Source organism: Scyliorhinus torazame, chromosome 3, assembly GCF_047496885.1.
Source record: "Scyliorhinus torazame isolate Kashiwa2021f chromosome 3, sScyTor2.1, whole genome shotgun sequence".
In the NCBI taxonomy this organism is placed as follows: Eukaryota; Metazoa; Chordata; class Chondrichthyes; order Carcharhiniformes; family Scyliorhinidae; genus Scyliorhinus; species Scyliorhinus torazame.
The window spans coordinates 62,316,398-62,332,545 of record NC_092709.1 but is presented as its reverse complement, the minus strand read 5'-3'; the positions used below and the strand labels follow the sequence as shown (position 1 = coordinate 62,332,545).

The window sequence follows — 16,148 nt, the reverse complement described above, 5'->3', positions numbered from 1 at the left end:
CAATAGCTTAGCATCCACATTGAGGAGCGAAATCGGCCTGTACGATCCACATTGCTGTGGATCCTTGTCTCGCTTTAGAATCAGGGAGATTGTCGCCTCCGACATTGTCTGGGGCAGGGTTCCCTCCTCTCTTGCCTCGTTGAAGGTCCTCACTAGTAGCGGGGCCAGCAGGTCCACACATTTTCTATAGAATTCCACCGGGAACCCGTCCTACCCCGGGGCCTTCCCCGCTTGCATGCTCCCCAAACCCTTACTCAACTCCTCCAACCCAATTGGTGCCCCCAAACCAACCGCCTCCTGCTCCTCCACCCTCGGGAACCCCAGCTGGTCCAGGAATCGCCTCATCCCCCCTTCCCCCCCTGGGGGCTGGGATCTGTACAGCTCTTCATAGAAGTCCTTAAATACCCTATTTATTTCCCTTGCCCCTCGAACCGTGGCTCCCCTTCCATCTTTGATTCCCCCTATTTCCCTCTCTGCCGCCCTCTTACGGAGCTGGTGCGCCAGCATCCGACTGGCCTTTTCCCCGTACTCGTAAGTCGCCCCTTGTGCCTTCCTCCACTGTGCCTCCGCCTTGCCCGTGGTCAGCAGGTCAAACCCCGTCTGGAGCCGTCGCCTTTCCCCAAGTAATCTTTCCTCCGGGGCCCTTGCGTATCTCCTGTCCACCCGCAAGATCTCCCCCACTAGCCTCTCCCTTTCCATTCCCTCTATCTTCACCCTATGAGCCCTGATGGAGATCAGCTCTCCCCTGATCACCGCCTTCAACGCCTCCCATACCACCCCCACTCGCACCTCCCCGTTGTCGTTGGCCTCCAAGTACCTTTCAATACACCCCCTCACCTTCCCACACACCACCTCATCGGCCAGCAGTCCCACATCCAGCCGGCACAGCGGGCGTTGGTCCCTCTCCTCTCCCAGCTCCAGTTCCACCCAGTGCGGGGCATGGTCCGAAACGGCTATGGCCGAATACTCCGTCCCCCCCACTCTCGGGATGAGCGCCCTGCCCAGAACAAAGAAATCTATCCGGGAGTAAGCCTTATGAACGTGGGAGAAAAAAGAAAATTCCCTGGCCTGCGGTCTTGCAAACCTCCATGGGTCCACTCCCCCCATCTGATCCATAAACCCCCTAAGTACCTTGGCCGCCGCCGGCCTCCTTCCCGTCCTTGATCTGGAGCGGTCCAGTGCTGGGTCCAGCACCGTATTGAAATCCCCTCCCATTATTAGTCCTCCTACCTCCAGGTCCGGAATGCGCCCCAACATGTGCTTCATGAATCCAGCATCATCCCAGTTTGGGGCGTATACATTTACCAACACCACCCATGTCCCTTGCAACCTACCACTCACCATCACATATCTCCCTCCATTATCCGCTACGATAGTCTTGGCCTCAAATGACACATGCTTTCCCACCAGAATTGCCACCCCTCTATTTTTTGCATCCAATCCCGAGTGAAATACCTGTCCTACCCATCCCTTTCTTGACCTGACCTGGTCCGCCACCTTCAGGTGTGTCTCTTGATGCATTGCCACATCTGCCTTCAGTCCCTTCAAGTGCGCGAACACTCGAGCCCGCTTCACCGGCCCATTCAGGCCCCTCACGTTCCACGTTATCAGCCGGATTGGAGGGACTCTCACCACCCCCCCGCGCCGACTAGCCATCTCCTTTTCTGGGCCAGTCCCTTGTCCGCGTCTCCCTCACTCTCCAGTCCCCCAGCTGGGGGACCCCCGCCCCAGCCACCTCTTCTGTGTCCCGTTCTCTTTCAGCCAGTGCTGCAGCAACCCTTCCCCCCCCCCCCTTCCCTCCCCTCCCTCCCTCCCCCCCCCCCCCTAGATCCCCGTCGAGCTTTTTTGCTCCCCCCATATCCCTCCCGTAAGTCAGCTGACACCTGCTGACCCCGGCTTCCCCCGCCATCCCTTTAACCCCTCCCGTGTGGGAATCTCCCAATCAATGTACATTCCTTTGTTCCCCTTCCCGCCTTTTTTTGCCGCGCGCGGGAAAGACAACCCCGCGCTTCCCAAAGCCTGCCCCGCCTCCCATGGCGCAGCTCCTGTCATGGCCTTGTCCCTCTCCCCCAGCCCATATATCCTTTCCTGTGTGTGGTTGACCCCCTATGTACAACAACCGTCATAATTCAACTCTCAAACACCCCCCTCCCACACAAACCCTCAATTAGAGTCCAATTTTTCAGCTAGTATAAAGGTCCACGCCTCTTCGGGCGTTTCGAAGTAGTGGTGTTGGCCATTATGTGTAACCAACAGTCGCGCTGGCTGCAGCATTCCAAATTTCACTCCTTTCCGATGCAGCACCGCTTTGGCCCGGTTGAAACCCGCTCTCCGCTTAGCGACCTCCGTGCTCCAGTCCGGGTATATTCTGATCTCTGCATTGTCCCACTTGCTGCTCCGCTCCTTCTTGGCCCATTTCAGGACCCTCTCTCCGTCCGTAAACCGGTGAAATCTCACCACCATCGCCCTTGGCGGCTCTTTTGTCTTGGGCTTCCTCGCTAGCACTCGGTGCGCCCCATCCAGCTCCAGCAATCCCGGGGGGGCCTCCGCACCCATCAGCGTCCCGATCATTGTGCCCGCATATGCCGCGGCATCGGCCCCCTCCACTCCTTCTGGGAGACCCAGGATCCTCAAGTTGTTTCTCCTTGATCTGTTCTCCAGGTCTTCGAGTCTTCCCGCCCACGTCTTGTGCAGCGCCTCGTGCCGCTCCACTCTCTCCGCCAGGCCCACGAGCTCGTCGCCGTTCTCACTCACTTTTTCCTGGATCTCCTGAATCTTCACCTCTTGGGCTTTCTGGGTTGCTCCAAGTTTTTCCACCATTGCCAGTATAGGCGCCACCATCTCCTTACGCAGCTCCTCGAAGCAGCACTTGATGAACTCTTTCATCTCCTCTCTGTCCATGGGCGCCGCTATTTTGTTTTTTTCTTCTTTCTTCTCCCGCTGCTCCAGGGCCGCTTTCCTCGCCGTTTCACTGCGGGTCTGGTCCATGCAGGTCTGTAGGGGACTTCCTCCGTTCTTCCCCCCGGGTTGATTTTTTTTTAAAGGTCCGTTGGGGCTCCGTTAGCGGGCCCAAAAGTCCGTTCCTGCGGGAGCTGCCGACTCGCGCGGCTTAGCTCCGCATCGCCGCGACCCGGAAGTGTTCCATACTTCTTATTCGACATCCAGATCTGCATAAGCTAAATTGCCCTACATTTAAACAACATTGGAAACACTGAACCGTACAAGTTCCTTTCCATAACCACCAATTCCACATCTCCCTGGGCATGATCTCAGGCTGTCCACGCCCTAACTCACACCTAGTCACAATCACCATTCACCACTGTGCATAATGACCTACACTAGCTCATAGTCCACGAGAGGTTTGATTGAGAAGTCCTTATCCTCTTATTGAAAGCCGTCAACGTCCATCCATCCAAATCTGTAGCCTCCCCAGCTTTGTAATCCTCCATGAATTCTGCTTTCTGGGCATTATATGGCACCCACTTCCTTTACCCTAAAAATGGTGACAGTGCCTTCAGCTGTCTAAACCTAACTCTGGAATTCCTCTCTAAACCTCTTCACTTCAAAATCTATACCTCTGATCAGGCGAATAGTCACACCTGTCCTAATTTAGTCACCTCTCCTCCTTTAGTTCAGCGTAAATTTTATGAAGCACTTTGGTACGTTTTACTGCAATAAAGATGTTTCTTTGTTATAAATTTAGAGGACCCAATTCTTTTTTTTTTCAAATTAAGGAGCAATTTAGCGTGGACAATCCGCCTAGCCTGCACAGCTTTGGGTTGTGGGGGTGAGACCCACGCAGACATGGGGAGAATGTGTAAACTGCACACGGACAGTGACCCCGGTCCTCAGTGCTGTGAGGCAGCAGTGCTAACCACTGTGCCACCATACCACCCCTTGCAATAAAGATGTGATGTGAATATTGTTGTTTGTATTCTGGTCACTTACAATTTAGAAAATGTATTTTGGAACAAATTATTGTGCTCAACAAGATGCAATATTCTTTAGAGTGATATTAACACTCTAGCCATTTTAATTATGGTATTAGCGAACTTGCCAGTTTAATTTCTATTAAGCGTGCCCAAATAAAACCTGTATAGCTAAAAAATAAACTAGCCCTCAATTTCCTTCTCTGCAAGTAGGGAGACATCTGAAGGTGCAATTCTACAATTAATGGCCCCATCCTGACCATTTTTCATGCATTAACCGAATCAGAATACCAGCAGACCATTTCATCACTGAAGATATAAAAAAATCACAATCCTGTCTTCATCAAACATACTTTCTGGAAAGTATCAGTGAACATGGAACCACAGCTGATACCTCCTAGACCCGATACTATGAAACCAACTGTGCTGTTACCCCATTGAGATCAGAGGCAATTCACCAGGATGTTGCCTGGGATGGAACATTTAAGTTATGAAGAGAGGTTGGATAGGCTTGGGTTGTTTTCGCTGGAGCAGAGAAGGCTGAGGACGACCTGATCGAGGTGTACACGATTATGGGGGGCATGGACAGGGAGCAGCTGTTCCCCTTAGTTGAAGGGTCACTTATGAGGGGACACAAGTTCAAGGTGAGGGACAGGAGGTATGGGGGGATTTGAGGAAACATATTTTTTACCCAGAGAGTAGTGACGGCCTGGAGCACACTGCCTGGAAGGGTGGTAGAGGCGGGTTGCCTCATATCCTTTAAAAAGTACCTGGATGAGCACTAGGCACGTCATAGCATTCAAGGCAATGAGCCAAGTTCTGACAAATGGGATTAGGTAGGCAGGTCAAGTGTTTTCCAGGGGTCGGTGCAGACTCGATGGGCTGAAGGGCCTCTTCTGTGCCATTATTCTATGATTCTGTGAACTACTTCAAAGGTCAAAATCTGATGGTTTCTGCTCTATGGTTCAGTCCCAGTTTAGCCAATGCATTTGGACATTGAACCACCGAGTTCCACAGGTTATCTTTTGTTTCATTAAAGTATGGTCAATTCTAAAAATGGAAAACATTTAATTTATTTTCTTACCTGTATATGTGGCAGTCAAAACTTCATCATATCCCTCTTTTCCAACACATCCTCCTTGAATGGAGGTGATGCTTTCAGACAAAGTCTAGAGTGTAATTTGCATAAAAACATAAACATCCATAAACATGTTTTTTAATTTTTCAAATTAAGGGGCAATTTAGCGTGGCCAATCCACCTACCCTGCACATATTTGGGTTGTGGGGCTGAGGCCCACGCAGACATGGCAAGAACATGAAAACTCCACACGAACAATGACCCAGGTTAAGAGGAGCATGGATATACTTCTGTTTGTCTCTTGCCTTCCCAACAGCTAGGGAAATTAGTGTGCAGCTACAGTGCACCAGTGATGGAGGTGCTGGATATTGAATCCAATATCATAGAATAGAATAGAATCATAGAATCCCTACAGTGCAGAAGTAGCAAGGATAAAGAACAATTGATCTGCTTGTTATTGAATGGTGTCAGGTTTTTCCAACATTGCTGCTGCAGCACTCAGCCAGACAATTGATGAATATATCAGTACATGTCTAATAACATTTAAAAAGGAACAGAACACAAAGGGCAGGGAATCAAAATACAAAAGCACCCACAAGATAGGAAGTTGAATGATAAGAGTTGGGGGCGCGCAATTCTCCCATCGGGAGACTAAGTCCCGAAGCCGGAGTGAAAACCGAAGTGTTTCACTCCGGCGTCGGAGGTTGTTCCCAGCCCCCTATTCTCCCGCCCCCAGGGGGCTAGGAGCGGCGTTGCGTCATTTACGCGTGCCGGGCCTTGGCGCCGCGTAAATGACGCGGCCAGCACCGCGTAAATGACGTCACCCGCACATGCGCGGTTGCCGTCTTCCCCGTGGCCTCCCCGCAAGAAGATGGCGGATCGATCTTGCGGGGCCGCGGAGGAAAGGAGGTCCTCCTTCAGAGAGGCCGGCCCGCCGATCGGTGGGCACCGATCGCGGGCCAGACCCCTTTTGAGCCCCCCCCAGTGCAGGAACCCCCCTCGCCCCCCCCACAGGCCGCCCCCCCCCCCCCCCCAGCGTTCCCACGCTGTTCCCGCCGGCAGCGACCAGGTGTGGATGGCGCCGGTGAGAACCTGTCGTGATGGGCAGGCCGCTCGGCCCATCCGGGCCGGAGAATCGCCGCTCGCCCATTACCAACGGCAAGTGGCGATTCTCCCAGCGGCCAGCCGTGATTCGCGCCACGCCGGTTTGGGGGGGGGGGGGAAAATCACGTGCGGGCGTCGGGACGGCGTGGCAGGACTCGCGCGGCGCCCAGGCGATTCTCCCATCCAGCGTGGGATTTTAAACAAGAGGCACTAAGAAGCATTGTGAAATAAATTAAGGACATTTAGAAGACATAAATAGCCTGCCAATAACTGAGGTGGGGCGTAAGACCATTACAAATTGATGGATCAGACACTGGCAAAGCAAAGCAAGCTACTGTGAACCATAAGCGTGAAAGAAGCAGCTGACAAGGCACATGGTGTCAACCAACTTTTTGCAGTTACTTTTCATTTTGTCAGTTTCTCTGTTTTCATTTCTATTCATCTTACACCCAATCATTCTTTCAGCTACTCAGTCCTTCAGAATCACTCATTTAATTTATTTCATTATCCCTCTGTCACGTTAGCCCACTTCAGCCACCTAATTATCATGTTTTCATTTGCAGCACGTTACACATCATTCTACAAATCTACATCACGGGTGAGTGTGTAGACGTGTGACAGTGTGCATTCACCCCCTGTAGAAGCCAGGTATTTCAAATACAACTAGTATCGGTAAAAGATAGCTGTTTAAGCATAAATATTAAGCCCCAGTTTTAAATACCCATTTTAAATTCACTTATAACCTCAGGTCATCTCTGAACATAGAGACACAAAAAACAGCATGAAACAGCATAATTCCATCATAGATTAAAACAGCATAGTTGCAAGACAATTTGACACTATGCTTGTGCTGCTGTCAAGGACAAGGGCTGAATTCCTTGGCAACGAGGTGACAAGAGTCCAGTAACTAATGCTCTATTGTTCTCTTTTCAGGCCATTAGTGATTACAGCGTGAATCACATTCCATAACATGATTCAGACATGAAACAATTAAAACTAATGTTGCACATTGAAGATGGACGGCTTGCCGTCAAATCAAATGTGTTTGAGTCTAACCCAAACCAATTAGGATTATATTGGGATGTGATTAGATGACTTAAGACAGTTATGAAAGGGTATAACTGAAAAGTTTCCCCCTGCCATTTTGGGGAGTGTTTTTGAGGTTTTGACGTTTAGTTTTAGTTTAGTTCTCTCTCTCTCTTTTTCATGTTTCATTTCCAGACTTTGACCTTTTAAAAGTTACTTTCGAGCTGTCTGCCTAAGCAAGAAGATGATGTCTTTGATTCTCTGAAAGCTTCAAATTGTCTACGAATTGCCTTTTAAATGACTTTCAAATTGTAATCAATAGAAGACAAATAAAACAATTCCTATTGGCACCTGAGAAGTTTTAACTGCAAATTTCTACTGAGTCCCAGTAATCGCAAAGTGCTGCTGGTAACCGAATAGTAGGAATACTTTAAATTCCTTCAACTTGGCGGAGTCCAATAATCCGAGGAATTTTACACCCCCCCAACCTTTGTACTGTTCTTTTTTAAAATGCTGTTCATCTTTAATTTTTTCCAGTTTTGATGCAAGGTCTACAACTAAATCTAAATCATGAACTTCTCTGTTTTCCAACACTGATGCTAACTGACCTGCTAGGTGTGTCCAGCAACTTTTGCTTCAGTTTCACAATTCGAGCATTTTAATTTTTGCTTTTGGTTTACATCATCTTTTAAACTTAACTAAAGTATTTGACGAAACACATAGTTATCTCGTGAATCTTGTGTATATAAACATTGAAGTTGAAATCTAACCTGTAAGAATAACTAGTAAGAAGCAGTCACTATGTTTGTAAGTTTATGACCCACTACAACTAGTATTGCAGTGATAGTTCTTTTGCAGTGTTTCGTGTCATCCAAGGCATCTGGTAGTTCCTCATCCTGCATGCTTTTTGAAAAAAAATATAGATTTGCATTATCCCTGTTTTTACATCTACCCAAAGCTCACCTCGGCTTTATCTGGCACCTATCTGTAATAGACCATCAGGAGGGGAACAAAAGTTGTTTAGTGTTATGTGCACTCTGAGGGCGTAATCTTCCCAAAAGGGAACAAAATCCCTGAGCGAGCGCGTTTAGCCGTGTATTTTCCGGCACCCGCAGTGCTAAGAAACACTGGTCTATTCAATGCGACTCGTGTTGAATAAGGAGCCTGAACAGGGAATGCACGGCCGAGGCCGCATAGCCCCTTTTTTTACAATGGGAAGTTCTGCTCGCCGGAGCTCCTCGTTGTAGCGAAAGATTGGGCCGCCATTTAAAAATGACGTCCCAATCTCCGAGGCCTCCAAAAGAATCCCTGACTTCCCCTCCAGCCCGAACGCAATATAGGAGGGTCCCCCGCCCCCCCAACACCAACGCAGGGCAACTCTGGCCCGATTGTGCGCAGAAAATGCCCACTTGGCACCGCCAACCTGGCACCTTGGCAGTGCCCATGCCAGCTGGCAGTGCCAGGGTACCCAGGTGGCACCAGCAGTGCCAGGGCACCACCCTGCCTAAAGGGCATGCAGGTGGGGGCCTCTGATCCCCTTGGAGACCCCGACGAGTGCCGTTCCGTCTGGTCCCCACAAATGGGGACCAGTACCAAACGGTGCTTGCCCAAGGTCCCGGAGGTGAAGGGATAGTATGCAGATTTGCTAAAAGTTGATCCCACCCATCGTGGGTGGGATTCACCTTGCAACATCTCGCGAGATAGCATTGTATCTCGCGCGGCGTTGCGAGCCAGGTAGATCCCAGGAGCGAGGGCTCCCGGCTTTCAACAGCAACACTGCACCATGGCAAGTTTCTTTTCTGGCGCAGCGTGGTCGGAGGATCGCGCCCTGAATTTAAATTCAAAAATGGGGAGGCTTGCTGATAAACAGTGTTTGGAAATCTTTGCAACTCTTCAGATAAAGAAGCAGTCCATGACTGCATACAGCAAGACCTGGACAGCATTCAGGCTTGGGCTGTTAGATGGTAACTAACATTTGTGCCACACAAGTGCCAAGAAATGACAATCCCATACAAGTGAGAATCTAACTATCTCCCCATGGCATTCAATGACATTACCATCACCATATTTCCTACCATCAGCAGTCTGCAGGTTATTATCGATCAGACATTGAATTGGACTAGCTGTACAAATACTGTGGCTGCAAGAGTAGGTCAGATACCGAGAATTCTGGGGAGAATAACTCAGACTCTAACTCCCAAAGTCTGTCCACCATTTACAAGGCACAAGTGACGATGTGAAGGAATACTTTACACTTGCTTGGATATGTGTAACTCCAACATCATCCAGGACAAAATAGCCCACTTGATCGGCAACCCATGAAACACTTTAAATATTAATTCCCCCTACCACCAGTGCACTTGTAACAGCAGTGTGTACCATCTACAATGTACTGCAGCAACTTGCCAATGTTTCTTCAACAGACTTGTCAAACCTGTGGCATCTACCACCTAGAAGAAGAGGTTAAAGGTGCATGAGAACATCTGCACCTGCAAATTCCAACACGTCATGCTAACTTAGAAATATATCACTGTTCCTTAACTCTTGCTGAGTGAAAGCTCAAGAACTCCCTAATAACTGCAATGGTACAAAAAGGTGGCTAGCCACCATGTTTTCTACGGTAATTAGGAATGGGCAATAAATAATAATAATAATGATCTTTATTGTCACAAGTAGGCTTACATTAACACTGCAATGAAGTTACTGTGAAAAGTCCCTAGTCGCCACATTCCACGCCTGTTCGGGTACACAGAGGGAGAATTCAGAATATCCAAATTACCTAACAGCACGTCTTTCGGGACTTGTGGGAGGAAACCGGAGCATCCCAGAGGAAACCCACGCACACATGGGGAGAACGTGCAGACTCCGCACAGACAGTGACCCAAGCCAGGAATCGAACCTGGGACACTGGTGCTGTGAAACTATAGTGCTAACCACTGTGCTACCATGCCGCCCATAAATGCTGGCTTTGCCAGAGACGCTCACATTCCACGAATGATCAAGACATAGACAGGCTGATGGGATGGGAAGACATGTGGCAGATTAAATTCAACTCAAAAGAAGTGTAAAATGATACACTTAGGTAAGAAGAACAAGAAGAAGTAACATAACCTAAAGGATGTAATTTTAAAGAGCAGGAACAGAGAAACCGGAGGAAAAATGTGGATAAGTCATTATAGGTAGCAGGACAGGTTGACAACGTTTACAAAGGCATACAGGATCCTGGGCTTTATAAGTAGAGGCAGGAGAGTGTTTGCAGTCTTAGCCAGGACAGTGGAGGAGGAGGTGGACCCGGAGCCTATGGTGGTGATATTTGGGGTTTCAGAGAAGCCGGAGCTCATGGAGAGGAGGAAGGCCGATGTCTTGGCCTTCGCCTCTCTGATTGCACGGCGACAAATTTTGCTGGAGTGGCGGTCAGCATCGCCACCGGGGGTAGCGGCTTGGTTGGGTGACCTGCACGACTTCCTGCGATTAGGGAAGATAAAAGTATGAGTTAAGGGACTCTTCAGGATGGTTTGAGGAAAGGTGGGGGATATTTGTGACCATGTTTGAGGGGCTGTTCGTCGCGCGGGGGGGGGGGGGGGGGGGGGGGGGGGGGGGTCATGAAGGATTTGGACAGAGTAGAAAGGAAGAAACTGCTCCCATTGGTGGAAGGGTTGAGAACCAGAGGACACATATTTAAAATGGTTGGCAAAACAACCAATGGTTACACGAGAAAACCCTTTTGTAATGCAGAGTTGGGTGGTTATGAACGGCAATGCAGAGTCTGAAGGGGTGGTGGGAGCAGATTCTATTGTGGCGTTCAAGAGAATTGGAAAAGTAACGGAAGGAAAAACAAATTGCGTGGCTGAGGTATGAGACTAGCTAAATTGCTCTTGCAGAGAGCCAGCAGACTCAATGAGCCACATGCCCCTCTTCTGTGCTGTAACCATTCTATGATTCTGTAAGTGTGCGGCATGAGAGTCGCATAGGTTATAGAAGAAATATTGATCTAAAGCCATTCTCGGCGCTATTCACTCTTCTCTCAACAGTTGTTAACGTCTCGGACTTGCGTTATTTGCTGTCAGAGGACTCTGTCCTCAGTTATACACCTGTTGCGAAGTCATGACATTTTCTTCATATCAGGAATTGTTAACAAATATCATAGATGTACAGTTCTCCCATATAACCCACCTCCTGATACAGCTACTTAAGTAATAAAATGGATATAGGATACGATTTACCGCCGGAATCGGGATGGGACACGTCCGGTACATCCCGGGCAAGATCTCTTCCATGATTCCAGACGGTTGTTACACCTCGTGAGGCGTCGCGATCTGGTTCACGCCCACAATGGGCAAGACCCAGGCTTGCAGAGTTAAAGCAAGTTGAAAAACTCACGTAACTATCCCTTTGCCAGATTGAACCGGCTCCCAGATCTATCGGCCTCGCCATGGAGACTCCAGCCTGGCGACATTCACCACTGGTCCCCACAAACAGGAACCAGGCGGAGTGGCACTTGGGTGGGTCTCGGGGGGGGGGGGGGGGGAGTGGTACTCGAGGACCCCTCAACGGGCGAGTTGGGGGGGGGGGGGGGGGGGGGGGGGGGACTGGGGATCGAGTGACCGGAGGTCCTCAGTACAGGAAATGCAACTGAGTGCGGCTTTTTTTTGGGGGGGGGGGATGGGCGTTCCCCATTGAGAACGAAAAAAAAGTGCCGTTAGATTACAGGGTCATTCCCACCGTACCACTTTTTTAAAAAATAAAGTTACAGTGCCCAATTATTTTCTTCCAATTAAGGGGCAATTTAGCATGGCAAGTCCACCTAACCTGTACTTCTTTGGGTTGTGGGGTGACACCCACGCAGACACGGGGAGAATGTGCAAACTCCACACAGACAGTGACCTGGGGCTGGCATCGAACCCGGGTCCTCAGCACCATAGGCAGCAGTGCTAACCACTGTGCAAATGTGCCGACCCTCCCTATCACTCTAATCCCACCCAGAACGGACTTTTTTTTTTGGTTTGATCATGCCCATAGTCATTTTAATTTAGCTGGTTAAAGTTTTCATGGTAATCAAGTGACCCAAATACACCAAAAGAATGAAACCAACATTCATTACAAGACAAAGAAAAAAACATTTGCAGTAACAAGTAACGGAACAAACAAAGGCAGAGAGAAAAGATAAAAACAGTTACTAGATAGAGGCAGACCGTGTAATGAAAAAATGACTTATACCAATGGAGTTTAATTCCATTTCAAAACAGGAATTTTATATGTAAATGTAATCTTTACATTTTGGAGTTATTTATCTACATCTGAATAACAGTATCCGTTTCATCCTCGCAAGCAATGAAGACTTACATGTTCAAATCGAAGGACAGGCTCATTGTTGTTATCAAATCCATAGATTTCCACTATTCCGTCATCACGACCAACAAGTAACTCTTTGACTCCATCTCCCAGAACATCATAGTAATCAACACACAGTGCACCTGCAATCCACACAAAGTAAACTGAGTCGATTTTCTCTCCTGCAGTATTATTTTTTGCAATTTACCAATTATTTGCATAGCCCTGCTCCCCAATTCTGTTTCAAGTATCACATCATTCTGGTATCCTGGAATTCTATACCTAACACACTGCGGGAGCACGTTCCCAACAAGGACTGCAGTACTTCAGGAAGACCCATCATTACCACCTTTTCAAGGCAACTACAAATTCTGGCTTTGCCAGAATTGTCTACATTTTAACAAGTATTTAAAATATATGAACTGTGCAGATATCACAGCCAAGCTGGATGCATTGCACATAAATTAATGTTTCATCAGAGATCACGAATACAAACAGGAATAGGATCCTATTTATTATTCTCGTTCTGGTTCAGAGATAATATGGGAAATCATGGTAGTCCCACACCATCCTAGGTTATATCAGGTAACTAATCAGAGTCCAGAAATTAATCTAAAACCATAACAAATACAGATCTCAGTATCACACCAATGTATTTACCTCGTGAACCACTGAAGGAAATCACTTTTTTTTTTCTAAAACTGATTGAGAGCAGGGCTACATTTCACTGTTACCATGCATGAGAGATAAAGGGGATTTGGACCAGAGATCCGATATATATACCCAATTACACAATAGGCTGAGCAAGCCAGCCGAAGATTTCCCACTCTGGGTCATTTTTCAGGAGGCAGGTAGGACAGGGTGATGACAGACAGCTTGTTAAAATAGTTGAAAGGCCTATTAAGGTTGATCAGAGGTCAACTGGAATTTTTTCGTCACCCTGCAGCGTCCAGAGGCCAGACATACCTAGAGGCAGCTGCTCAGCGACATGGCTTGGGAGAGGTGGGAGTAGCATTGCGGGACTAATTTGAGGGTTATCCCTCCCCACCATCCCCACAGCTGCCATACCTACAGCCACAATGGTGGTCCAGTACCTGTGGCTATTGTTTTTTAAAGTCTGTAAATAGTGTGAGAGAGCACCTCCTCTCTTCATTTCCTGCATTGTAGGCTGCAGCTACTTTCAGTGCTGGATCCCATTGGAACCTTCAGCATCAGGAGTCCATCTGTTGTCCTTATCTGAATGGCAAAAGACTCCCTGGCCATTAATTAGCCCTGCTTTTGAATTAGGTGAATACTTCTGACACAATGTGGAGTCAGGATCTGGATTTGATCCTGACATCAATGTTCTGACCCTAAAGGAAAATTCATCCCAATAAACCTGGACCAACTTTGGATTTATTCACATTAAGCTCATCCAGCCATTTAAAATACAAAAAACATGGGAAAACAAGATTGAAAGGAATCTTTTAAAATGCTGATGAAACAATTTGAAGCATACATTCTGAAAGTTGGCCATTTCTTGCTTGATATTGAAATTAAACACATGTTAACAGGTATTTAATTGCTTTACCCCAGTTTTAACTTTCATATTCTTCAGAATTTCCACAATTAATGGGAATTATAGAATCATAGAAAAGTTGCCCTCATCTGATCTCAAGTGATAAGAGGATGTGCTATATGACAATAATGCAACCACTTCCTTCCCTGGGGGAAAAGAACAATTAAAAAAGCATCCCACAAAATACTTTAACAAAATAAAGCAGTCCTTGCCTCCCCTCTTTTTCTCATTGGAGATTTCCCAACGATGCAATGGAGAGCTTTTTGTGATCTGGACCAGTCCTAACTTCCCATCAGATGTCCCATACAGTAGATCTTCTCCAGAGTCCCCTAAGCCAATTGAATAATAAGTCAATATTACAGTACATCATACTTCCAAACATAACACAGTATTTACAAAGAAAAATGATTTAATCAACAACGAACAAATTTCAATGGAACAATTAAAAGAGCTACTGTTGGGAGAAAATGCAGAATTTGACAAAGTGAGCAATGATTATATTGCTACAAAGAGTCATTACTAGGTACGAATTAGAAATATTTTTCCTCTTCTGCTCACTTACAAAATGTTTACTGCTGGGTATTAGCCATTATGACTGGAGACTAAATGATAACTAGAGCAACAGGAAGACAAATCACTTGAGCTCATGTGGCACTCACATTTCTTTACAAGCACCAATTTAGGAATTCTGCACTTGGGAACATCCTATGTAAGACACTGTATAAATGGAAGTTATTTCTTACAGCATTATTTATTTTAATGTTATGTAGCGAGAAGCCACGGCTAAGGTCATAATTCTGCCAGTCATCTCAAGTTGCTAGCATAGCAAAGGACTTTGCTAATACATGTGCACACTGAACATGGTGTTGCAGCCGCACAATACAATGAATTGGAGTAAAAACAACTAGCCATCAGTTACTATGGCTGTAGGCATATTGGAAATCATGACCTACCTTGTAACTTATGACCACAACTATACCATTGTTGCAGGATAAACCATAGTGTTATGGGCTAGGGTTTAGAGAACACCAAAGTATATTGTGGAGTTCACCTGATCCACAACTTTTAATAGATTTTGCTTATGGGGGGGGGCCACTTTACAGGTGTGATGCAACATAGAGCTAAAGTATTTTAAAAACAAAACAATGTTTATTCTATGAATCCAGTTAACATTTTATAAACACACAGTAAACATCTTACCAACTGCCAACACTGATAACCCCCTAAAAAGATACAGAACTCTATAGGTAACCCTTAGTAACTTTTGTAACAACATCCATAAGCCAAACAAAGACAGTAGGTTTGGATTCTCTACAGAGAACAGTTACCACTTTTAAATTATCAAGTGATCTAAACATCTTGTTTAACATACAGAGAGACATCAGTATACATCTGCTTGGTTTGAATGCAGCTCTCCAACTGAAAGTGAAACTAAAACACAGAGCCAAAAAGAGCTTCCAGCTCAAAACAAAAGTAAATAGCAGAATCACATTCCAGCTCCACTCACACAATGACATCACTGCAGCCAGTTGATAAAACACACTTTTCTTATAGGGACTCTCACGAGAAGAAGGCCTATGGTGTGCTAGCGTTCATTAACAGAGGGATTGAATTTAAGAGCCGTGAGGTGATGATGCAGCTGTACAAAACCTTGGTAAGGCCACATTTGGAGTACTGTGTACAGTTCTGGTCGCCTCATTTTAGGAAGGATGTGGAAGCTTTGGGAAAGGTGCAAAGGAGATTTACCAGGATGTTGCCTGGAATGGAGAGTAGGTCTTACGAGGAAAGGTTGAGGGTGCTAGGCCTTTTCTCATTAAAACGGAGAAGGATGAGGGGCGACTTGATAGAGGTTTATAAGATGATCAGGGGAATAGATAGAGTAGACAGTCAGAGACTTTTTCCCTGGGTGGAACAAACCATTACAAGGGGACATAAATTTAAGGTGAATGATGGAAGATATAGGAGGGATGTCAGAGGTAGGTTCTTTACCCAGAGAGTAGTGGGGGCATGGAATGCAATGCCTGTGGAAGTAGTTGAGTCGGAAACATTAGGGACCTTCAAGCAGCTATTGGATAGGTACAGGGATTACGGTAGAATGATATAGTGTCGATTAATTTGTTCT

At 46.9% G+C, this 16,148-nt stretch overlaps 1 protein-coding gene across 3 annotated transcripts in view; it reads right to left on the bottom strand.

The window, feature by feature from the left end:
- The window catches only part of bbs7 (Bardet-Biedl syndrome 7), an 89,412-nt gene that overhangs the window by 59,276 nt on the left and 13,988 nt on the right, over positions 1 to 16,148 (bottom strand). For all 3 annotated transcript variants that reach the window (XM_072495726.1, XM_072495723.1, XM_072495725.1), the window contains exons 7-9: positions 14,239 to 14,355; positions 12,481 to 12,611; positions 5,014 to 5,098 (exon numbers count right to left, since the gene is read on the bottom strand). In XM_072495726.1, coding sequence (XP_072351827.1) covers positions 5,014 to 5,098; positions 12,481 to 12,611; positions 14,239 to 14,355 — 333 coding nt within the window. The remainder of the gene's footprint in view (positions 1 to 5,013; positions 5,099 to 12,480; positions 12,612 to 14,238; positions 14,356 to 16,148) is intronic.